Source organism: Castanea sativa, chromosome 11 (genome assembly GCF_040712315.1).
Source record: "Castanea sativa cultivar Marrone di Chiusa Pesio chromosome 11, ASM4071231v1".
Taxonomy (NCBI): Eukaryota; Viridiplantae; Streptophyta; class Magnoliopsida; order Fagales; family Fagaceae; genus Castanea; species Castanea sativa.
The window spans coordinates 69,928,243-69,953,502 of NC_134023.1; the positions used below are offsets into that span (position 1 = coordinate 69,928,243).

The window sequence follows — 25,260 nt, forward strand, 5'->3', positions numbered from 1 at the left end:
GATTGGATGCAATAACATAGAAGTACTGGTAAGAGCATTTGCATTTGACTACTCAATAGGTTAGTCCAGCCCAAATATGCCAAGAAAGCCCAATAAATTGACCCACATTGGACTAGCAACCTAATAACAAATATTTATGCAAGCTACACTAGTCATCCAGACATAATTGGCATTGTAGCAACAATTACATTTTTTTTATATTCATTTTCTTCCTCCATACCTGAGCTGTTTGGTAGTAGTTGGTTGCGAGTGTGGGTAGCGGCATGGGCAAAGGTGTGCGGTGCAATGTGGCATAGTGGGATTGACGTGTGCATTGGTAAAGAGAAAGTGAGGGAAAAAGTAAAGAGTAAGACTAAAAAAACCAAGAAAATTAATTAATTTATATATTACTAAAAGCTGTTTGGTAGTAGTTGGTTGCGAATGTGGGTAGCGGCATGGGCAAAGGTGTGCGGTGCAATGTGGCATAGTGGGATTGACATGTGCATTGGTAAAGAGAAAGTGAGGGAAAAAGTAAAAAGTAAGACTAAAAAACCAAGAAAATTAATCAATTTATATATTACTAAAAACTGAAACGTAACATTTAATATTGCTACACTCTCATTGAACCACATTATGTCATTTTCATTTTTTTTCCTCTTAATTTCTCCGATAATTTTAAAATACTTTTACTAAAATTTTTCCCTAATCTATATATTATTAAAAAGAAAATGATTTCTAGTCATATCTCCACCATAAAGCCCAATCTTTATGGCTTCAATTATGTCCAGCATAAAGCCCAAAAAATGAATTTTATGTTGCTGTCCACCATAAGGTCCAAATCCAAACCTTCCTTCTTCTTCTTCAATTATTCTTTTAACGCCAACCCTTTCTTCTTCTTCAGACCTTTTAGCTTGACTAACGCCAACATCTCTCTCTTCCAAAGATAGTTTCAAAACTTCAAACCTTTGGCTTTCTAATGCCAACCTCTCTCTTCCCTCCTTCGTCTCTTCCTCTCCTTATTTAAATGAATCACTCCTTCATACCTCATTACTATTTCCTCTCCTTTTGCTCTTCCTATCTTTCACGGTTTCAAAACTTCATAACGACGGCTTTCTCTTCCCTCCTCCGTCTCTTTCTTGAAGAAGAGTTCAAAAATACTGACAGAATGTGGATGATTCACTTCAGGTATTTACATCAGAAATTTCACCTTTGCATTTTCTTAGTCATACAAGTCTGGGCACTTTGTTCATGTTTCGTTTGAGAGTGTTTCTTCTAAATGATTAGCTCAGATTGATGGATTTAAATCCCTGTAATGGGTTTTGCTAATTTCAATTATTGGCTTCATTGCTCTCTCTCTTTTGTATTTCAGTAATTCAGTCAACACTCTGTTTCCTATCCATTTTCTTCTGCGAGAGGCAAATTGGTCTGAACACAGGCCCAAGTTCAAGGCCAACATCAACTTTAATGGCGATGAGTTGTTAGCTTCCTCCTCTGTATGAGCCATCGATATCTACATCAGCTACAAGGTCTAACTATCAAGTTGAGGTATACTTAAATTTAATTTTCTATGTTTATTTTAAAAAATGAGGGTTAATTCTTTTGTGTTTTTCTGTTTGGGTATTGAGTTTATAGTCTGCAATTTTTTTGTATTTTTAGTTGTTATTCGCTGGAGAGAAAAGCTTAGAAATTAGGGTAAGGAAAATTACCCCAAGCTGTAATCATTTTTATTAGGCTTATATCAAGTTGATGATATATATAGAGATGGGTTCAACTTACTAGCGTAACCTTTTAGAATTATACATTTTCTACACCATTGAATATGAGTTGATCTAACAGTAAAAAAAAATTACTCTTTAATACTGATTATAATATCATTTATTCTAATTACAATCTCATTTATTATTCCTTACTTATAAATTTCCATACTTATCTCTTGTTCCCAAAAACGTTCTCTACCTACCTTCCCTCATCTGCTCCTCCTTATTATTATTATTATTATTATTTTTTTGTAGATAAATCTAATCTTATGCATTCCAAAATATGTTAACTACATCATTTTGTGTAAACTTTTTGATTATTAAAATCTAGATGCCGTTATACTACACTTTAATTTTCGCTGTGATCATGTTATTAGTTCACGTAGAACTAAGGAACAAAGGAGTAGAAGAGAAGCTTAAAGGAGATATTGTTAGCCATTGTACCATGTACTTTACTTATTGTTGTGTGTACACACGCTTATTGTTTAACATATCTAGACTTGGTGTTAAGTTTAGGTACTTGATCCTATAGAAATATCTTGTATATTCAAGGGCTGCCACTAATTTTAGATTTTTCGGGGTTAAGAAAAACTTCCTGATGATGCCGAAGAAAACACCAGTAAGCTGCGAACACTCTCCAGATCGAAGCAACACCTGCGAAGAGAAAATAGAAGACCGAACAGAGAGCACCGGTGTGGTGCCGGCCAAAAACCCTCCGATGATCAAGTTAGAGTCTTTTAAACAACCCTAGAGTGCCAGAGTTGAGATAACTGTGCGTACCTTTGGGTCATGAGGGTTTTGGGGTATATATAGTGGTATGGAACCGAAATAAACGCCTTGGTGAAGAAGTACTTTCCTTTTAGGAGAGTAGTTTGTGGATTTTCGCATATCATATAGAGCCCTTTTCCTTATAAGAATCTTCTTGACTAAGGTCGAACGTGTAGCGTAAGAATTTTCCTTATATTCAAGTATGTAGAAGTCAAGGTAGGTTAAGAATGAAGGTTGGATTACTTCTTCAACTTTTACCTGCTAAGGTCGTCAGCCTACGTGTGCCTCCTACATTGTCGTCAGCCTACGTATGTCTTCAAAAAGGCCGTCAGCTAAGGACCTTCACTATCAAGGTTGTCAGCCTTGACTTTGTTAGCTTGATACTTCAGCCTAACGCCGTCACGTAAAGGGTGTGGCCTCGAACGTTAAAAGAAGGCGTCCTAATGACAATGGCTGTCGGGTTCTATATTCCCGTCAACCTTCTTAATGTACTGACAACTTGTAAAAAACATCACTATCACTTCCCACAAATTTAATTAAAGGCAGAAAGTTGGTGGCTAGCGGCGGTGGAACCTTGCAGCCGAAGGCGGTGGAATCTTGTGGATGATGGGTGGAGATGGTGGAACCCTTTGGCCATGGACGTGGAGGAGAGAACAAATGAGGGTAGAGAGTTGAATAGGAGGAAAGAGTAGATGAGGGAAGATAGATAGAGAACGTATAGAACGTTTTTGGGGAGTAGAGATAAGTATGGAAATTTTTAATTAAAGGATAATAAATGAGATGGTACATCAGAATAAATGACAATGTAATTGACATTAATGAGTTCTGTTTTGACCATTAGATCTACTTAAATTAAAGGGTATACTCATTAGGTGTAACTTGAACCCATATATATATATATATATATATATATATATTTTCAGCGATTTTGTAAAGAAGCAAATAAATAAATAAAGAGGATGTCATGCAACAATTGAGTGGGGTATATTTCTCTATTCTGATTCTTTGTGATTTGTGAGAGCTTTTTTGGAGTATTTGAAGTTTGTGAAAGTGCCTCTATATTACTTTTCTATTTTTCATATTTATTAGTGAAAATTTCCCCTTGTCAATGCCTATAAATGATTTAGGACAAAATTTAGTTACAAAATTGATTACAGCTTAAGGATACAACTTTACTTAATATATATATTAATTGAAGGTAAATTTTGATAAATCCACAATTTGATTATATCTTCTTCTTATATTCTCCATACTTGTAAAATTTCTAAAAAATTAAATATCAATAACTATATCATCAATAAATTGTTTAAATGACAAGTTTTTGTAGTTTAAAATTATGCATAAAATATAATCTTATAAATTATATAGTAAATAATATCTAGTTGATACAAAATTTGACATGTGTATTAGAAGCATAAAGAATATGCAATCCAACGGTTAGATTTTTGTCTTGCACTTATTTGTTCGTCCTTGCAATTGTTGAGTGCTTCGATTAATAAATTTTCTGATCACGTATATTCCGCATTAAGTGTGTTTAGATTAAAATTAATCATACCGTAATTAAAATTGAGAGTCTGAACTAGCTCTAGCATTTACATTATCAAGCTTTCATTGCAGGCTAAACCCCATTATATCAAAACTAGTGTTTAGTGACCATTTCTTGTCCTAACAGATTTGGAAGGGTGTTCTGTTAAACGGACGTGGCGTATGCCACCTTACAGAAAAAGTTCCTCATCTTTTTTATTCAGTTTCTTCTTTCTTTGTTTTAGTGTTTACAGATGCTTTTTCTTTTTGTTTGGCAATTTAAGTTAAGCTTTTTGTCTCACTTCTCCGCCAACCCCCCGCCCCAAAAAAAAGTTAATAATAAAACATTAAAACTAGTTGTTTTCTGAAAACTAATTTAGCAAATAAACTATTGAAAACTATGGGATACAAAACTAGTTGTATCATGTATGACATATGATTTGAATTTTTCCATTTTGAGAATTCAAATTTTCTTTGACTACAATGTTTCGTTTCCTTCGTCTATTAAAATTTAAAGTTGGATGACAAAAATGATTGACGGAGTTTTTTTTTTTTTTTTTTTTTCAATATAAAATTTAAATTTGAACATCATGTTTGACTTGATTTTTTCAAGGAATAATTATTATGAATCTCGATCCCCTTGGATTGCAGTTCTTACAGTTACAAATCCAAATCAACCCACATGCAAGTACGCTTTAATTCCACAGAAAATTACAGCAAGAACAATTTAACAAACCCAAGAAAAAAAAAAGTCAAATTGAACTAGGAATCCAAAATTACAACTACGAAGGTGAAAGACACAAAGGGATAATAGGCATGAAACAAGGGAACCTTGTATCCAAGAACAAAGGACAGTGCCAAAGACAAATGCATAAGGGAAACCAACCACCGATCAGCCTGAATCTGATACCATAATACAAATAAGAATAGGTGTGGCGCCTCACCTTTAAAAGAGGTTGCTCAACACTTAGTTATTTACAAAGTTACCCATTATCATCAATCTCAGATGCTTACCTTTCAACTGAGGAGAATGAAAACTCAAAGGAACTACTTTTTGAAGGCGGAGAGTAATTATACAATGAGGGACTTGGGGGAACAAAAACTTCAATAACTCCCTCAAGCATCTGTGTGATCTTTTTCATCGAGGGTCTCAGTGAAGGATCTTCTTGAATACACCAAATTGCCACAATCACAAGCCTCTCTAGCCTCCTCATGTCATTGCTTGCTTCCTCATCGTTTTCTATCAACTTATCTAATTTTTATCTTTGTAGCATTCGTAAGCCCAATCTATCAATGCCTCCTCTGCTTGCAACGCAAATGTAACACTAGACTTGCAACAAATAATCTCAAGTAACATCACACCAAAACTGTACACATCAACCTTAACGGAAATGGATGCTTTCCTAAACCATTCAGGTACAAAGTACCCAATCGTCCCTCTTATTCCTGTTCGAGCAGCTCGAGTTTGCTCACCCAACAAAAGCTTTGCTAATCCAAAATCAGCAATCCTTGGTGTAAAGTATTCATCTAGAAGTATGTTTTGGGGCTTTATGTCACAATGGATGATTTGGGTGCAGCACTCTTCATGTAAGTACATGAGACCTCTTGCAATTCCAAAAGCAATCTGCACTCTTTGGTTCCAATGAGGCCTGGATATCCCAAAGAGAAAGTTAGCTAAAGAGCCATTACTCATGTACTCATATACCAGTAGTCGGTGCTGCCCCTCATCACAATAACCAAGCAACCGGACTAAGTTTTTATGATGAGTCTGACCGATCACACTCACTTCTGTTTTGAATTCTTTCTCACCTTCTTCTACCACCTTACCTAACTTCTTGACTGCAACAAATCTTTTTGAATCTGATGGAAGGACCCCTTTATAAACAGTTCCAAAAGCACCTTTTCCTACTATTTGCTTGAAGCCCCTGGTTGCTTGTTCGAGCTCTTTATATGTATAGCTTCTCACATTTGTTGCAAGTGTGCTATCAATATTCCATGGCGAATTCAGCTTTTTGTGGTGCAAGTAGATAATAGCCACAATACTAGCTATGAAGAAAAGGATATTGAGAAATGCAGAGCTGCCAAGGAGTAGTGCCAAAACAACTACCACAGACTGGCTTTTCTTCACTGGAACAAAGCTATTAGGTACCTTGATGAAAGCTATTCTCGTAATATTTGTGCTATATCTTCCGTTGGACAGAGGGTACTTCTTCTTCCAACAATAACCACCTGTTTTTTCGAAAATGGCCACAACACACATGCAATCGTCAAGGCATTGCTGCTTACACTCTGTCTCATTAGCCCCTTGAACAAGGCTGTAATCTGTAAACGGCCAGTCCATATTTGTAAGCCGTACAAAGCTTACCTGCCCCTTATTTTCTTCCCATCCATTGTCGCAGTTGGGTAACGGAAAATCTGGTTTACACCCTGCCCAATCCTCATATGGGTTCAATTGAGAAAATCCATAAGGACATGAGCAAAATGTCTCGCCCCCACTTGAAGCATCTGAGGTACGACAAACACCGTTGAGTCCACAGAACCCACCTACAAAAGTATTAGCATCAAATACACCACAAATATCAGTAATACCAGGAATGCCTTGCACTGGATCCCATGTTGAAGGACAGCTTCCACAACTTGTGTCCTGCTGTCTGAGATGTTTGTATATTCTGAAGACCCCATCATAATCAATCCTAGCCATGTGGTAGAAAGAGTCTTTTGAGCCTGGATCTTCTTGGGTAAGGTTGAAGATGTTGGTTGAATTGTTCGCATCTTGGACGTACATGTATCCGGCTTCAGTAAAGATCAACTGTGATTCCCAGAAGATTGTCATGGTGGCAAAATAAGCATGATTAAGAACTTCAGATGGCATATTTATAGAATAAAGCACCAGATTGCCATCAAGCTGTAAAGAAAGCTGGAAGCGGCCATAAGAATAATTTGTAGTAGATTGGTGAGACCTGAGTGTGGTATTCATGTACAGTATTTGGCCAGGCAATATCGTATCTGTAGGCTCTTTGAAGCTTTCCCATACAGAATTATACTGCTCATCTAAAATCACCAAGTTCCCATTGTCCAGTATAGCCGCACAACTGGATATGGAACCATTCACTGGAGCCTTCCATAACTCATTGCCATTAGGGTCATTGAGAACAAATGCACTGCTGCTATTCTGCGTCAGTGTAGAACCTTGTGGTGCTGGTTCATTGCCATTTGCAGACCAAACTATGGTTTGGTCTTTTGTTATAGTAAACCAAACTGCAAGCAAGAATTGAGACTCTTTCTCATTGATTTGAAAGCGGCGGAATCCAAAGGAAAATTCACCTGAACGTGACGTGAATAATGTATTAATATCTTGGTCTGTGACTGAAGCCGGTGAGTTCAGCAATATGTTACAGTCATCTTTGGTGTAGGTAAAGACAGTGGGAACGAGAGGAAGAAGCAGAAGGAGAAGAAAGAGAGAACAACAATGATGAAGTGCTGAAGTAACCATTAATGCCATAATAATGGTTATGGCTTATGGGTTATATGAGTTAGAAAGAAACCATTACAACAACATTTATAATGTTTGATAGGTTTGAAACATGCTGTTCCTAGCGGTTGCTGCAGTCTTGTAATTGAGATTATTTAAGAACCATTCATTTTCATGGTCTGTGACTTCTTCAGATATTTGAATTAACTAACACTAAATTGTTTGGAAAAAGTCTAACTAATAAGACTGGCTAGCGTCAAGAAAGCAGGAATGCTTCAACTAGTAGCAATGTTATCAAATGAAAAAACCTTTTCAATTAATAAAGATAACTCTTTAATCCCTCTCCCTTAAATTAATAGTAGCTTCTTAATTAATACTAGTTTTTTTTATTATTCAGACAGATGTTGCTCTGCTTTAGCATTTGTATGAAAGTTGAGATTTTATTTCTTGTATCTACAAGTGTAATGTCCTAGAAACGACATGATTCTATGTACACCTTTTGAGTTTATAATAATTAATCTAAACCAAGAAGAATCAAGAAATTTATACATTTTAGGGCTAACTTGATAAATTATAAGTCTTTTTTGTTTTTTTTACAGAGTTTCAACCTATAACGTCCGCTTCTAACGATTGTGCTCTTTATCATCATTCTAAATCGTCATTCAGTTTAACTTTCTACTCTCAAGTCTCAAGCTGTTAAAAGAATTGAACATGAATAATAATTTTTTTTTTTTTTTTACAATTGTCCCATATCTAGAAGCCTTACAAGAAGAGGGAAAGAGTGAAAAACTCATATATATATATATATATATATATATATCTTTTTGAAATGGTACTGAGGATATGATTTTACTTTTCTTATAAAATAATTGAAATTTAAAATGAAAAAAAAAATCAATACAAGACAAGTTATGCTTAGTGGAACATAAAGTAGTATACAAAAAATGATACAGATAATTTTTATTTTCCCTCAATTAGACCTCACTAGGTTCTCAAAAAAAAAAAAAAAAAAATTAGACCTCACTAGCTGCGTCATTAGCTTATAAAAGTGGCAATTTCCATGCCATTCCTTGATTTAATGCATGTATCGTTCCAAATCCTCATTCTCTCTCTCTCTCTCTCCCAATTCCTTTTTCTACAATTAATAGCGTAATTACTCTATTAATTACTCCATCTGTTGACAATTGTCAATTGTGGCTTGAATGCCTATTAATTAAAAGGTGTAAATATTTGCAATTTGAAATAGTCATTCGGTCGGCTTCTAAAAAAAAATAGTCACATTAGCCAGGTATCTTGGTTGAAGCCTCGGCATTGTTTCGTTTGTGAAACTTGATCAAATCAAATTAAAATAGAGAGTAGTTAACGTATGTGGCTTGACCGCCTATTGTTTATTTATTTATTAATTTATTTTTTTTTGAGAATCTTGACCGCCTATTATTTAAGTGTTGGCTTTGAGTTCTTTGCATGCACAGCTGCACAAAATTGCCAGCTTTAGTTGAACTTGTCAAGTATATATATATAATAAAACTAGTTGCTAGGAAAACTTTTAGATCAAAGGTTAAAATGTTCTAATTTAAATATTTTTCTAATTTCAACTATTTGAAAGCTAAATCAACTTCAATGTAAGATGAAAGATGTAGTTTAAAGGTAATTATTAGGTATTTTTGGAATACTATGAATGTGTATTCTCTCTCTCACATAACTGTGGGTCCTACTAATTAAATTTATGGTAGGACCCACAATTCATGTAAGAGGGGGTACGCATTTATGGTACTTCCGGAGTATTCAATAATTTTCCATAGTTTAAACATTACTTATGAAAAATTGTCAAAATCTTACCACATAAGATCATTAAATATGAAAAAACATACAAGTATTATGGAGTAAAATATTACAATAATTAAAGCATGCTCTTACATTTGTTTCATAAGTATTACAAAAGAATTAGTAAACAAAATTATTTATAATTGTGCTTATATCTTCAAGCTTTATTTAATGTCTTTTTGGATTTTGCTTTCTGTGAAAATTTCTAATTCTCTTTTGTTCATTGTTTAGAGATTAAATCCATACAAATATTCTAAAAGATTAAACATACTAAAAACAAAAAATATTTGACCAAATGATCGTGCCCTTAAACTCTTCCAATTAGCAAGTAACATAGGACATTAATTGCAACTAATCAAATAATTCAACAATTTTAGAACATTGCATAATTCAACAATACTATGCAAATCTTATATATCAGTCCATCAACCTTTTTCTTAACTAAGAATAGTAATTAAACAGCACTAAGAAAAAAATTGCACAAGAAAAATCAGATAAAACCAATATAAGTATAAGGCTAGAAGATGTACTCTAAATTATTGCAATTTTTTATTTAAAAAATCCATAATTAAAACAAACATAGAGTTAATATAATTAATTAAGAAATCAAACAAGTAAAATTATTGCAATCTTTTATACAACAATATCTAAAGAGATCCAAAGAAAAGGGGTACCATATTGATGCAGAGAAATTAGAGTCGCTAGGGTTTTGGTTAAACAAAAAGAACTCAAATGTGAGGAAAGAAAAATCTAAATTTGATTTAAAAAAAAAAAAATACAATTCATACTTGTCCAGTCATGCCAAACACACAAAAGACAACCTAACGCAATGGGTCCTCTTTATTTAGAAGGTGGCTCTTTCATCGGTCTTGGAATTCATATTACACAAAAATTGCAACGGAGAGCAAAGAGAAAAAAAAAAACAAAGACAAAAAAACTTAAATTCATTTAGAAGAGGAAAAGAAGCATTATGTTTATAATGGACCAAAGCAATCGGGTTTTCTGGGTCTTCATTGTGGATAAGAGATTGGATTGGAGTGAGAGAGAAGGAAGGTGGCAATTGAAGCATAAGGTTTTCACCGTGTGTAGAGTTTTTAGAAATTTGGAAAATAAATAATAAAGAGAATAAATTAAATATAAAAAATAATAATGATGTGGAAAATTGTGAAGGCTCCAAAGCTTATGTGGTACAATATAAGGAAGTCAACAAATAGTCAAATATCTTTGATTATAAATATATATATATATATATATATATATATATATATATATATATATATATTAGGGTAAATTATAAATTACACTTCTAAAGTTTAGAGATGATTGGATTTTACACCTTGAAATTTTAAAATTTGGGTTTCACCCCCTAATATTTGAAGGTGTTTGGATTTTACACCCAAAAATTTCATAATTTTGAGGTGTAAAATTCAGATATTCACAAACTTTAGGGGGTAAAATCTAAATTCTGAAACTTCAGGGTGTAAAATCCAAACACCCAAACTTTAGGGGGCAAAAGCCAAATTCTGAAACTTCAGGGTGTAAAATCCAATTACCTCCAAATTTTAGGGATGCAATTTGTAATTTACTCTATTATTTATAGGGAAACTACTAATTTGGTCCCTATCATTTATACCATATTTCAACTTGGTCCTAACTTTTCAACTGTGCCAATTTAGTCCCTAACTTTTTAGTGTCGGGTCAATTTAGTCTATGTTATTATCTCTTGGATGGAAATTACTAACGTGGCTAGCGGCCAAAATAAAAAATTAGTTTCTATAAATCTGGCAATAAACTAATTTTTATTTTAGTTGTTTGCCACATTTGTAATTTTCATCCAAGAGATAACAACAAGTACTAAATTAACATAATACTGGAAGGTTAGGGACTAAATTTACAAAATTTGAAAAGTTTTGAACCAAATTAAAATATGGTGTAAAGGATAGGGACAAAATACATAGTTTACCATTATTTATATCTAAAAGATGAAGGTGAATCACATTTATGTCATCATTTTCTTTCCTTCATTTAAAAAAAATGTGTTTAAGTATTAATGTATGTAATATTAATGCACTCATTCTCAAAACTAATTAGAACTTATAAATCATGATATAACCATCACTTTCACTCCTATGACTTTACATGTTCTTGAACCTAAATGTAACTTATAATATAAAATACATGTAATAAAAACATCTTCGGCGGAGACATCATTTATTTACTTTTAATTTATACTTGCCCAAAAAAATCTCATTCCACCATTGTATTTATATCCGTATGTAAATGTAGTATCCAAGGCTAGGTTGAAGGGTTTAGTTCCGCTCCTACTTAGAGAACCATATATTATCTTCATCAATTTCAAGACATAGAGATAATAAAGCTCTTAAAATGGTTTTTTATTTTTCCTCTTTCTTTTTCCTTTTTGTATAAAATATTATATGCAAGAGGCTTTCCTAATATGATTTTTGTAGTGTACCAACTTTCTCTACATGGTGTCAAATTCAGCTTGAATAACACATAGAATCACAGATGAATGCATAATAATTTACTTAAAAATATTAATTTCATAACAAATCTAATTGATGTTACTTAATTTAACATACTGGAATAAACTATTCATCATAGATTATGATTTTACATGACTTTATTCTTATAATTATTATCAATTTTTTGAGTTATGTTTACTAATTACGGTTCATTATTTGGTCCATTTTGGACTATTTGGTCCCGTTCGGTCCAATTCAGTCCACTTGGGTCATATCTAGTCCATTTTGTCCACTTCAGTCCAATTACACCCATTTTGGTTCGATTTAGTCCACTTCGAGCTATTTAGTCTAGTTCAGTCCAATTTAGTCCTCCTTGGTCAACTTATGTCCAATTTAGCCCATTCAGTCCACTTAGGTCCATTTGATTCAATTCGGTCCATTTGGTCCATTTCAGTTCACTTTAGTGTATTTACTTAAGAATGAGAAAAGTTAAGTTTGGGTTAAGTGTATTATTAATTTTTTGAGTAATATCAATTGTAATTATATTATAATCTTTTATTATCAAGATCGTCTCCTTAAGAGAATGAGAATTTGAATAATAAATTTGAAAATTAAAAACTTTAGTTGTACCAAAAGAAATTAGGAAAATATAGTGCATATTAACAATAATTAGAAGAATACGGACCACTTTAAAAAAGAATAATATCAATTAAAAACACCAAAAATGATACAATTACATATTTGTAAAAATACCAAAAATGATACAATTATATATTTGTAAAAATAGAGAGATGAAAATTACTTTTAGAAATTGTTTAATTTTTAGGGAGCAAATTATGTACAATAAACAATATATTAGACCACATCTCAAAATAATTATATATTCCCATGAATTCCATGGGCCTGTGACTAGTATGAATAAAACCTATTATACACTTGTGTGTATTCACACAAGTGTTAAATAACACTAAATCTTGAGTCTAACTCACATTTTCAATTTTGAAATCATGGGTTAAACTGAAGATTTTAGAGTTATTACACACTTGTGTGCATATACACAAGTGTGTAATAAACAATGCCCATAATTATATGTATCTCGTGCGATTTTGTAAAAAGAAAAAGAAAAAAAAAAGAGGTAATTAAATAAATAGGATGCCATGCGACAATTGAGTAAGGTAAATTTCTTTATACTTAAATCTTTGTGATTTGTGAGAGCTTTTTGGGCATATTTGATGTTTGCGAAAGTGCCTCTATATTACTTTTCTATTTTTCATAATGTATTGAATTAAGGGGCTTGAACAGGTCCATTATCCCCTTCCATAACACCCCCAAAAGTGAAAAGGCCCATGACCATGAGATCCAAACTCCCGGTCTGCTAAGTGCCATGACGACTAGTGCCAACAAAATTGACAGAACTTTAAACAAAGATTGAGGCATGCATAAAAGTATAAACCTGTAATCTGGTACTTACTACTTAGTCTAGAATAACATGTGCAAATGTTTCCACATTAAAGCTCTAAAAAACACAAGCACCCAGAGAACCCAAATCAAGCTCAAAAGCCAAAGAGTTTCTAAATTTTCTCTATTCTCATTTGTCTGACCAATTGGGTACCAAGAAAGATAGTGTGGTTCTCACAGAATACCTCCATTATAGCTTCCCAGATGGCTTTTAAGTTGAAGACCTGCCCATCCGCCAGGTTGAGAAACTGGCTTTGGTATCTGTTATCTTTGGCTTGCCAAAAGGCTGAGCATTAGTTCCTTTACTAATGGGTTTTGATATCAGAGGGCTACTAGTGGGGGTAGCAAAGAAACTCTCTGTTCCAAGACCCCATGTATCAAAACCAGAGTTTACTCGTGTAGCCTGCTTACTTTGGTGACCATTTCTTGTCGAAACAGATTTGGAAGGGTGTTCTGTTAAACATACGCCACCTGAGACAAAAGGTTTCTCATCTTTTTTATTCAGTTTCTTCTTTCTTTGTGTTAGTATTGTTTAGAGATGTCTGAATAAAGGACATTTTTAAATTTCTCTGGAATCTCTGTTAATTTGATTTGGCATACTTCACAAAAATACACTCTTCCTTTTTCTCCTTTTTTTTTTAATTGTTTTTTTTGCACTTTATCCCTTAATTTTAGCCCCTTATTAGTTTCTTACTAGATTTAAGATTAAATTCCTATATTTTTAGGGTTTTAGAATTTGAATTTCAAAAATAGTGCTTTTTTCTTTTGGCAATTTAAGTTTAGCTTTTTGCTTTTTGTCTAACTTTTTTTTTTTCTCCCCTAAAAAAGTTATAAAATTGGTTGTTTGTTGAAAATAAGCTACCAAAAATTTTGAGATACCAAAGGAACAAGTATGATACATACGAATTGAATATTTTTCTTTTTGAGAAATCACATATGCTTGACTAGCATGTTTCATTTCCTTTCCTCTATTAGAATTCAAAGTTAGTTGGAAAACATGATTGATGTAGGTTTTTTCATTTCCTATTTCAAAGTTAAATTTGAAGATGATTGAAGTGGTTTGCTCAAGTAGTAATTATAAATGAATCTCGACCCCCTTGGGTCACAATTCTCAAAGTTACAAATCCAAATCAACCCACACACAAGTATAATTTAATCACACAAAAATCATAGCAAGAACAATTTAACAAACCCATGATAAAAATAAAATAAAAAAATTAGATTGAACTATGAACCTTATTACCAAGAACAAACCACAGTGCAAAAGATAAATGCATGAAGGAAACCAACTGCTAATCATCCTGACTCTGATAGCATAATATAAACAAGAATAGGTGTGGCACTACTGCCGTTTCATTCTAAAAAAGAATAGGAATTGCTAAATACCCAGTCGTATGTACAAAGTTACCCGTTCTCATCCATCATAAATGGGGCACAGAAACTGAGGACAATGAAAAATCAAAAAATGAACTACTTTTTGAGGACGAAGAGGAAGTATACAATGGAGGACTTGGGGGTACGGAAACTTCAATTACTCCTTCAAGCATTTGTGTGACCTTCTTCATTGAGGGTCTTAGTGAAGGATCTCCTTGAATACACCAAAGTGCCACAATCACAAGCCTCTCTAGCCTCTTCATGTCATTCCTTGCCTCCTCATCGTTTTCTATCAACTTATCTAATCTTTTATCTTTGTAGCATACATAAGCCCAAACTATAAATGCCTCCTCTTCTTCCCTTGCAAAGGCAATGCAGGACTTGCAACAAATGATCTCAAGTAACATCACCCCAAAACTAAATACATCAACCTTAACTGAAATGGATGCTTGGGTAAACCATTCAGGTGCAAAGTACCCAATTGTCCCTCTTATTGTTGTAAGAGCTGCTCGACTTTGCTCCATCAACAAAAGCTTTGCTAATCCAAAATCAGCAATCCTTGGGGTAAAGTACTCATCCAGAAGTATGTTTTGAGGCTTTATGTCACAATGAATAATCTGGGTGCTGCACTCTTCATGTAGATACATTAGACCTTTCGCTATTCCAGAAGCGATTTTCACTCTTTGGTTCCAATGAGGCTTAGATATCCCAAAGAGAAAACTAGATAGAGAGCCATTACTCATGTACTCATAAACCAGAAGCCGGTGCTGTCCCTCATCACAATAGCCAAGCAAACGGACTAAATTCTTATGATGAGTCTGACCGATAACATTCACTTCAGTTTTGAATTCCTTCTCACCTTCTTCTACTACCTTATCTAACTTCTTGACTGCAACAAATATTTTAGAATCTGATGCGAGGACACCTTTATAAACAGTTCCAAAAGCACCTTTACCCAATATTTGCTTGAAGCCCATGGTTGCTTGTTCCAGCTCTTTATATGTATAGCTTCTCACATTTATTGCAAGTGTGCTATCAATATTCCATGGCATATTCACCTTTTTATGGTAGATGTAGAAACTAGCCACGAAACTAGCTATGAAGAAAAGGATATTGAGGAATGCAGAGCTGCTAAGTAGTACCGCCAAGATAACTACCATTGGCTCACCTTTCTTATCTGACTTGCCTTTCATATCTGAACCATGACCTTTAGGTACTTTGATGAGAGAAATTCTTGTAATATTTGTGTTCTTTCTTCCATTAGACAGAGGATACTTCGTCTTCCAGCAAGATTTATCTTTATCATCATAAACTGCCACAACACACAAGCAATCATTGAGGCATAGCTGTCTGCACGTTGCCTCATCAACTGCAGATCCTTTAAGAAAGTTGTTATCTGAGACCGGCCAGTCTGTGTTTGTTAGCTTTACAAAATCAAACTCTTTATTTGCTTCCCGTCCATTGTGGCAGTTAGATACTGTGAAATTTGGTTTGCAGCCTGTCCTATAGTCCGATTGGTCCAAGGCAGAAAATCCAACAGGACAAGAGCAAGATGCATGACTAGAACCACTTTTTGTAGTACAAATGCTGTTGGGTCCGCAGAACCCACCACCATTAGCATAATTAACAAATGCATCACAAATATTATCAGGAATGCCATTTACTTCAGTCCATGATGCAGGACTACTTCCACCACTTGTGGTGTCCTCCTTTCTGAGGTGTTTGTATAATCTGAAGACTCCATCGTGATCAATCCTAGCCATGTGGTAGAAAGTTTCACTTGAGCCAGGATTTTTCTTGAAAACGTTGAACCAATTGGTTAATATTGCGTTTTGGACGTACATGTATCCGGCCTCAGTAAAGTTCAACTGTGTTGCCAAGTTTACTGTCCAGCTAGAAAAATAAGCTTTCCCACGGATTTCAGATGGCATAGATAGAGAATAAAGCACCAGATTTCCATCATACTGAAAAGCAAGCTGGAAGCGCCCTTTAGAATAATTTGTGTCAGATTGGCGAGACCTGAGTGTGGTATTCCTGTACAGTGTTTGGCCTGGCAAAATTGTATCAGTAGGCTCTTTGAAGCTCTCCCACATTGGATTATATTGCTCATCTAAAATCACCAAGTTCCCTTTATCTAGCATAACAAAGCAACTGGATTTTGAACCATTCCTTTGAGGCTTCCACAACTCTTTGCCTAGAGGGTCATTGAGAACAAACTCTTTGTTGCTAGATAGCTTCAGTGCAGAACCTTGTGGTGCTGGATTATTGCCATTTGCAGACCAAACTATGGTTTTGTCTTTTATTTTATCAAACCAAACTGCAAACAAGAATTGATTCAGAATCTTATCGCTTTGAATAGGATAAAATCCAAAGGCGAATTCACCTGAACGCGACTTCCATGGACCAGTTCCTTGCTGTGCAATTAAAGGTGAGTCCAGCCTTATGTTACAGTCATCTTTGGTGTAGGTGAAAACAGTGGGAAGGAGAGGAAGAAGCAGAAGTAGAAGCAAGAGAGAACAAAAATGAGGAAGCGTTGAATTAGCCATTGCAATGGTTAAGGCTTATCGGTTTATGAGTTAGAAAGAACCCATGGCAGCCTTTATATAGAAGAAAAAGTTTTGTGATTGAAACTTCTACGAACCACGGTCATTTTTCATGGTCAAGATATTTTTTAATAGACTAACATCAAATTCTTTTGGAAAACGTCTAACTAATTAATAAGACTAGCGTCTAGAAAGTATGAATACGTCAACTAGTAGAAACATCCGTACTAGACATGTGCCCAGTGTGATTTAAAAAAACACCTCAAAAGTATTTGTGTCTTAAATTTGTAATATTTAATTAGAATTAAGAAATTTATACATTTCAAGTGGAGAGAACCTTAATCCACCAATTTATATTTTGAATTGAAAATTAGGATGGGTACTTAATTATTTATTTACTTTAAGTGAGTGTAATCAATGTATTCAGATTATACCATATCAGTATTCTCAAAAAAAAAAAAAAAAAAAAATATATATATATATATATATATATATATATATATACACACCATATCATAGATTTTCAAGAATAGATTAAAAAAAAGTTACACTCAGTGCATAAAAGCTTTCAAGTTTGCAAAGGTTGAGAGAAGTCATGATTGACAATTAGGACTATCCACCACCTGCCTAGACTCGACAATCTCCACCTGATAACTGCCTGATCCAAGCAGTGGTTCGGCCAGCCGCGGGTTGCCAGCACCAGGACCTGATGTTGTTAGTTTGAGTGGCAGTTTGGCTATTTGAGAAGTTGACGAACCCGACCTGCCCAAAGACTTGTTCTCTCCCTGTCAGAAATCGTGAGTTTTGGCCAAAACTCCGTTAAGCCCGACTCTAACTCTGTCAATATTAGGTGATTTAGGCCAAATCTTGACAGATTCATCCAGATCTCCATAGATCCGAAGGAATATCAGCCAAATCTCGTTACATCAACTCAAATTTTTGCCAAAATCCGCAAGATCGGCAACCCAAAACCAACTAATACACACTCGAAACCGATATAACCCAACCCGGTTGATCCGAAACTTCATTCGGGTTGGCTGCGGGTTAAAATCTCTCCCACCCAATGATGTCGGGTCAAGTTCGAGTTAGGTACAAACCCAACCCGGCCCTACCCATTGTGCACATTAAAATCTCCATTAAACCCATCGTATATATTAAAAGACCAATTTTTCCATAAAAATTAAATAGGGTAAAAAAATTATCAAGAATTATTTGGATTTAGATCGAGTACCTAAATTGGTATTTTTATAGGGGGAAAAAAAACACGAACCCCAATTTCTTAATTTAAAGAGAGAATAACTGAAAAATATTAGAATCATCATCTCAATTCCTGAAGAGGATGAATAATCAGAAAAAATATGACAACAATCCCAAAAATCATCCTTTCATGAAAGCAAAAAATATCTTGTAATTTGTTAAAATTTTTTACTCAGAGCTAACCATAAACTTTGTTACTACCATTAGATCCACTAACCATAAACTTTTCAGTCCTCAATGAATTGACCCACAATTTGACCATGCTTCAAGGACTCTTTCCCCATCGAAACCCCCATACCATCTTGTGCCACCCACAACCCATTCCCATGGGCAATGAAGAGAGAGAGAGAGGGAGGATACTTTTTCCCCCTTTTAAGGTATTCATGATATATTTTTTAAGTTAAACACAATTTTTGATAAGAAAATTAAAAATTTCTTAAAATTTTTTGAGCTTAACAAAATTCAGTAACAGCGGGGTAACATGCATATTGCCAATAAATCAAGGAATCATTGCTTAGCTTTAAAGTTTAGGGAGTATTGAAGAGTATCCCCATTATTAGTTGATTACAGGGAAAGTGCAATTAATCAACCCTTGATGTATTGGTGTTTGGCTTGCATTCAAGTGCTCTTGTGTGTTAGAGGTGAAACGAATACGACATGTATCCTAAAATGACAACATGTTGACCAAGTGTTCCGTCCAATACACATAAGCATTTACGGAAGCCTCACCCAATGTATTGTCGTATCCAAATAGCATTTACTATTTTGACGAGCAAAACTGCAGAAAGCTAGACTTATTCATTTTAGCTGAGTTCTAGAATCATGAGTTCATGTCAACTCCACACGGTTCATTGACTTTATACATGAATTAGTATTTGTGGCCTATAAATGAATCAGTTAGTCCATAATTGTTGGCAGTTTCGGTCTTTGAGTTCTCTGCAGAACAGCACCACAAAATTGCCAATTTTAGTTAGGCTTTTATACTGAAATTTTCACACCCAACCAAGACTTTTATTTTTGTGTTATGGTGGCCCAGTCAAGTGGGAGAGTGCGTGACTGCGTGCTATGAAATTTTCTATGAAAAATTGGTCAACTTTTCAAGGAATACTTTTTGTGCAGTTTTGTCAAAAGTAGGTGGCGGCAATTAGAGTGTAAATTTTATTATTCTTTGTGATTTTTGAAAGACTTTTTTTTTTTTTTTGTTGATGTATTTGAGGTTTAAAATTTTGAGAGTGGCTTTGTGCTACCATTGTATCCTTTGTAATTATTAGTGCAATTTTCTTCTCGTAGTCACCCATGGAAGTAGGAGTCTTTTGGGTAAATATTGGTAAAAATGAAGTTTTTTGGGGTTATAGTCACTGTTTGAAGTTATTTGGGAAAATGAGGAGAGAGAGTGAATTTCGGCAACAGTGTTGCCGAAATTCGAAGAAAAGTATGAGAGAGAAAATCCAAACTGAGGAGAGAGAAATTTTGAGAATTTCGGCAACAGTGTTGCTGAAATTCCTTCTGCCCAAACCCTGCCCGCTTCACTGAGTGCCCATGCGCGTGAGTGCCAAAAGGAAAAAATAAAAAAGGTTTGTGGCAATCCCATTGCCGAAAATGGAGGGAAAAGAAAAAAAAAAAAAAAAAAGAATTACAGCAATGGGATTGCCGAAATAGGGGGGAAAGAAAAAGAAAAAGAAAAAAAAAAAAAAAAGAGTGGCCATATAGTGCCGAAATAGGAAAAAAAAAAAAAAAAGGAAAATTTGCAATGGGTTGCCGAAATAGGGGAAAAAAAAAAAAAAGGTGGCCATGTAGTGCCGAAATAGGAAAAAAAAAAAAAAAGGAAAATTGGCAATGGGGTTGCCGAAATAGGGGGGGAAAGAAAAAAAAAAGAAAAAAAAGGTGGCCATGCCGAAATAGGAAAAAAAAAATAAAAAAAGGAAAATTGGCAATGGGGTTGCCAAAATAGGGGGGGAAAAAAAAAAAAAGAGGAAATGTGGCAATGGGATTGCCGAAATAGGGGGGAAAGAAAAAAAACAAATGTGGCACTACATGGCCACCTTTTTTTTTTTTTTTTTTTTTTGTGCCCCCTAGTTCGGCAACCCCATTGCCAATTTTCCTTTTTTTTTTTTTTTTTTTTCCTATTTCGGCCCTCCATGGCCAATTTTTTTTTTTTTTTTTTTTTTCTTTCCCCCTATTTCGGCAATCCCATTGCTGTAATTCTCTCTTTTTTTTTTTTTTTTTTCTTTTCCCTCCATTTTCGGCAATGGGATTGCCACAAACCTTTTTTTATTTTTTCCTTTTGGCACTCACGCGCATGGGCACTCAGTGAAGCGGGCAGGGTTTGGGCAGAAGGAATTTCGGCAACACTGTTGCCGAAATTCTCAAAATTTCTCTCCCCTCAGTTTGGATTTTCTCTCTCATACTTTTCTTCGAATTTCGGCAACACTGTTGCCGAAATTCACTATCTCTCCTCATTTTCCCAAATAACTTCGAACAGTGACTATAACCCCAAAAAACTTTATTTTTACCAATATTTACCCAAAAGACTCTGGAAGTAGGCCTAAAAGGCTAAACCATATAAGTCCTTGGTTCTCACTTGCGTGGGACTATGTTTATTTTTTTCATTCCTATCTTTCTCTAGTCCCCAATAATTTTTCACAATCAATCTTGTGCAAGAATGCTATCAGAAGGCTCTTTTGTGCAGCAAGCTGGTATTAAAGTCAAGGCTCTCTAGGCATTTGAATCTGTTCTCTTAGGAGATTTTGTTTTTGATTGGTTCATAGATCTGATTGTTGGGAAGAAAATGTTGAGAAGTATGTTTAGAGCTTGCTGTTCAATTTTAACAAAATTAAGCTAAACTTATTAAATTAACCACTTATGATAGGCATTGGATTCCCTGTTAACAAGGCACAAAAACAAATCACAATATAGTATAAAGTGAAAAAATAAATAAATAACATAGTGATTTGTTGACGATGTAAAAACATAGAGACAAACCCAAAAGGGGGAAAAAACACCTAGTGAATACCTACCCAAAGAAAAATTTTATTATTTAGAATCAAAGTTTACAATAGAATAAACCCTTGCTTCTAAAGCTATCTCTTGTAGTTGTGACTCCACAAACTGCTCCAAGTTCCTTGAACTATTATATCATGAAATTCTCCACACGAACTCCGTCCATGACTCCAAGGAGTACTGCCTCAAAGATTTCTTCACAACTACTAATTGTGGTGGCTCTGTGGCTCTAGTTACTGATACCAATCTTCACAAATCGTCTTTAGATTTTGTTCTTGATCTTCGGTATAGGGTGACACAAAGAGAATTGGGGTTTTGGACATTAGATGCATGACTCACACTTTCTCTCCTCTATTTGAGTTAATTGTAATAGGCTCTAAGGGTCCGTTTGGATGAATGGAAGAAGGAGGGGGAGTAAAGGAGAGTAGAGTAGAGTTGGCTAAAATTAAGTCAATTTTGGGCAAAATTTACTCTACTTTACTCTACTCCCTCTCCGTCCCCCTCAATCCAAAAGGACCATAATATATTTTTTCATGTGGGGCTTGAATTCCCACTTGATAGTTGACTTAGTGAGCCTTTAAGAGAATCAAAATTCTTGATTTTAAATTGATCAAGAGTCAACCAACAAGTAGATCTAGATCGATCAAGAGTAGAACAGGATGCAGTTGAAATTCCGAAGACTACAATAACAAGAGCTGACTCTTGTGCTTTGTCTTTCACTTGAAGTTTTACAATTCAAAGAAGCATTACATTGTCATGAACATGCCAACACTAACCTAATAGATGTCATGTGAGCCATCTACAAAACCTTTGATAGTTAAGACTATGGTCTCTAATTCCAAACTTGAGGTAGAAAAATTTAAAGGATCAAACAACATTGGCATGTGACATACGAGTTAATGGATGTCTTGATCTAACAAGAGTTGATTATTACTTTGAAAGACAAACCTGAAGAAAGGTTAGATGGAAACTAGGAGAAGATTAATAGATAAGCTTGCGCCACCATCCGTTTTTGTTTTGACAAGGATCCAAAATATTTATTATATAAGGTAGACAAATGATAACGAGCTATGAAAAAAAAATTTGGAGAAGAGGCACATGACCAAGAGTATGGAGATCCAATTCTTTTGAAGAAAAAACTCTTCAGTTTCCATTATTGTGCAAGTATTTGTCTATTTAACCAGTCGAATGATCATAACAAAATACTAGTAGATTTGCAAAATTTTGAAGTTGAGATTAGTTATGAGGATAAAGCTTTTTTGTTATTAACTTGATGCCTGTGTTCACTTAATTACTACACTATTGTATGGAAATGATAAAGATCATATTTGAATTTATTGTCCAATATCAAGGTGAACTAATTTTTTGAAGACAAGGAAGTATACAGTGAAGGGCGTGGGGGTACAGAAACTTCAATAACTCCCTCAAGCATTTGTGTGACCTTTATCATGGAGGGTCTCTGTGAAGGATCTTCATGAATACACCAAATCGCCACAATCACAAGTCTTTCTAGCCTCTTCATGTCATTCTTTGCCTCCTCATCATTTTCTATCAACTTTTCTAATCTTTTATCTTTGTAGCATTCATAAGCCCAATCTATCAATGCTTCCTCTTCTCCCAATGCAAATGTAACACTGGACTTGCAACAAATGATCTCAAGTAACATCACACCAAAACTATAAACATCAACCTTAACCGAAATGGATCCTTTCCTAAACCATTCAGGTGCAAAGTACCCAATTGTTCCTCTTATTCCTGTCCGAGCTGCTCGAGTTTGCTCTGCCAACAAAAGCTTTGCTAATCCAAAATCAGCAATTCTTGGAGTAAAGCACTCATCTAAGAGTATGTTTTGAGGCTTAATGTCACAGTGTATGATTTGAGTACTGCACTCTTCATGTAAGTACATCAGGCCTCTTGATATTCCAAAAGCAATCTGCACTCTTTGGTCCCAATGAGGCCTTGATATCCCAAAGAGAAAGGTGGCTAGAGAGCCATTACTCATATATTCATATACCAGAAGTCGGTGTTGCCCCTCATCACAATAACCACGCAACTGAACTAAATTCTTGTGATGAGTCTGACCAATCACACTCACTTCTGTTTTGAATTCCTTCTCACCTTCTTCTACCGTTTTATCTAATTTCTTGACTGCAACAAATCTTTTAGAATCTGACGCAAGGACCCCTTTATAAACAGTTCCGAAAGCACCTTTACCCAATATTTGCTTGAAGCCCTGGGTTGCTTCTTCAAGCTCTTTATATGTATAACTTCTCACATTTGTTCCAAATGTCCTATCAATATTCCGTGGCAAATTTAGCCTTTTATGGTACAAGTAGATAATGGCCACAGAACTAGCTAAGAAGAAAAGGATATTGAGAAATGCAGAGCTGCCAAGGAGTACTGCCAAGACAACAATCAGAGACTGGCCTTTCTTTTCTATACCTATATTTTTAGGTACCTTGATGAGAGCTATGCTAGTAATATTTGGGCTTTTTCTTCCGTTGGACAAAGGATACTGCTTCTTCATACATGTCTTGCCTTGATCATAAACGGCTGCAACACACAAGCAATCATCTAGGCAATGTTGAATACAGCTTTCCTCGGAAACATCAGGTCCTTGAAGAAAGTCGTAATCTGAGGATGGCCAATCCATATTTTCAAGCTTTACAAATTCTACAAGCTCTTTATCTACTTCCCATCCATTGTTGTCGCAGCTAGGCAGTGCAAAATTTGGTACACAGCCTGACCAATTGTAGGATTGGTCCAAGGAGGAAAATCCAGGAGGACATGAGCAAAATGCCGTCCCTCTTGAACCGTCAAAGGAACTACAAATGCTGTTGGGTCCACAGAACCCACCTCCAATAGTGTCACCAGAAAGTACACTACAAATATCATCAGGAATGCTTTTCACTACAGTCCATGATGAAGAAGAAGAAGAACAGCTCACATACTCATCATTTGTGGTGTCCTTTTTGAAGTGTCTGTATAGTCTGAAACCTCCGTCATGATCAATCCTAGCCAAGTAGTAGAAATCTTCTTTTGAGCCTGGATATTCATTGGTAATTAGGTTGTGCACTCTGTTTGATTCGTTTGCGTCTTTGATGTACATGTTTCCGTCCTCAGAAAAGTTCAACTGTGATTCCCAGTTCAGTGTGCCAGTGGCAAAATAAGCCCTCTGAAGGGCTTCAGATGACAGAGATTTTGTCAGAGAATAAAGCACCAAATTGCCATCAAGCTGTAAGGAAAGCTGGAAGCGCCCATCCGAATAATTTGTATTAGATTGACGAGACCTGAGTGCGGTATCCATGTACAATATTTGACCAGGCAAGATTGTATCTTTAGGCTCTTTGAAGCTTTCCCATATGGGATTATACCGCTCATCTAAAATCACCAAGTTCCCATTGTCCCCTATAGCCACACAACTGGATTTGGAATTCCTCGGAGTTGGAGCCTTCCATAACTCATTGTCTTCATGGTCATAGAGAACAAACTCATTGTTGCTAGACAGCCTAAGTTCAGAGTTTTCTGGTGCTGGTTTATTCCCATTTGCGTACCAAACTATGGTTGGTTCTTTTGTTTTGTAAAACCAAACTGCAAGCAAGAATTGATTTTCTATCTCACTTTCAAGAGGATGGAATCCGAAGGCAAATTCTTCTAATCTCGACGTGATTGGATTAGTTTCTCGCCCTGCAACTAAAGGTAATGAGTCCAGCCTTATGTTACAGTCTTCTTCGACGTAGGCGAAAACAGTGGGAAGGAGAGGAAGAAGCAGAAGCAAGAGACAACAAAAATGAGGAAATGTTGAAGTAGCCATTGCAATG

General features: G+C 35.1%; 2 protein-coding genes and 1 pseudogene across 2 annotated transcripts; all 3 read right to left on the bottom strand.

Moving 5' to 3' along the window:
• Positions 1-4,624: 4,624 nt before the first annotated feature.
• LOC142617554 (G-type lectin S-receptor-like serine/threonine-protein kinase LECRK3) lies at positions 4,625-7,521 on the bottom strand (annotated as a pseudogene).
• A 7,005-nt stretch (positions 7,522-14,526) lies between these two features.
• LOC142617630 (G-type lectin S-receptor-like serine/threonine-protein kinase LECRK3) lies at positions 14,527-17,191 on the bottom strand. The gene has a single exon (XM_075790577.1). It carries the CDS (start codon positions 17,183-17,185, stop codon positions 14,687-14,689), a length of 2,499 nt encoding a protein of 832 aa, XP_075646692.1. The 5' UTR covers positions 17,186-17,191; the 3' UTR covers positions 14,527-14,686.
• Positions 17,192-22,727: 5,536 nt separating this feature from the next.
• On the bottom strand, positions 22,728-25,260 carry LOC142617924 (G-type lectin S-receptor-like serine/threonine-protein kinase LECRK3). Its single transcript, XM_075790901.1, has one exon. The coding sequence runs from the start codon at positions 25,251-25,253 to the stop codon at positions 22,797-22,799; it is 2,457 nt and encodes an 818-aa protein (XP_075647016.1). The 5' UTR covers positions 25,254-25,260; the 3' UTR covers positions 22,728-22,796.

Bases quoted from the DNA above. Each gene is read 5' to 3' on its own strand.
- LOC142617630 (XM_075790577.1), bottom strand. From the start codon at position 17,185: ATGGCTAATTCAACGCTTCCTCATTTTTGTTCTCTCTTGCTTCTACTT.
- LOC142617924 (XM_075790901.1), bottom strand. From the start codon at position 25,253: ATGGCTACTTCAACATTTCCTCATTTTTGTTGTCTCTTGCTTCTGCTT.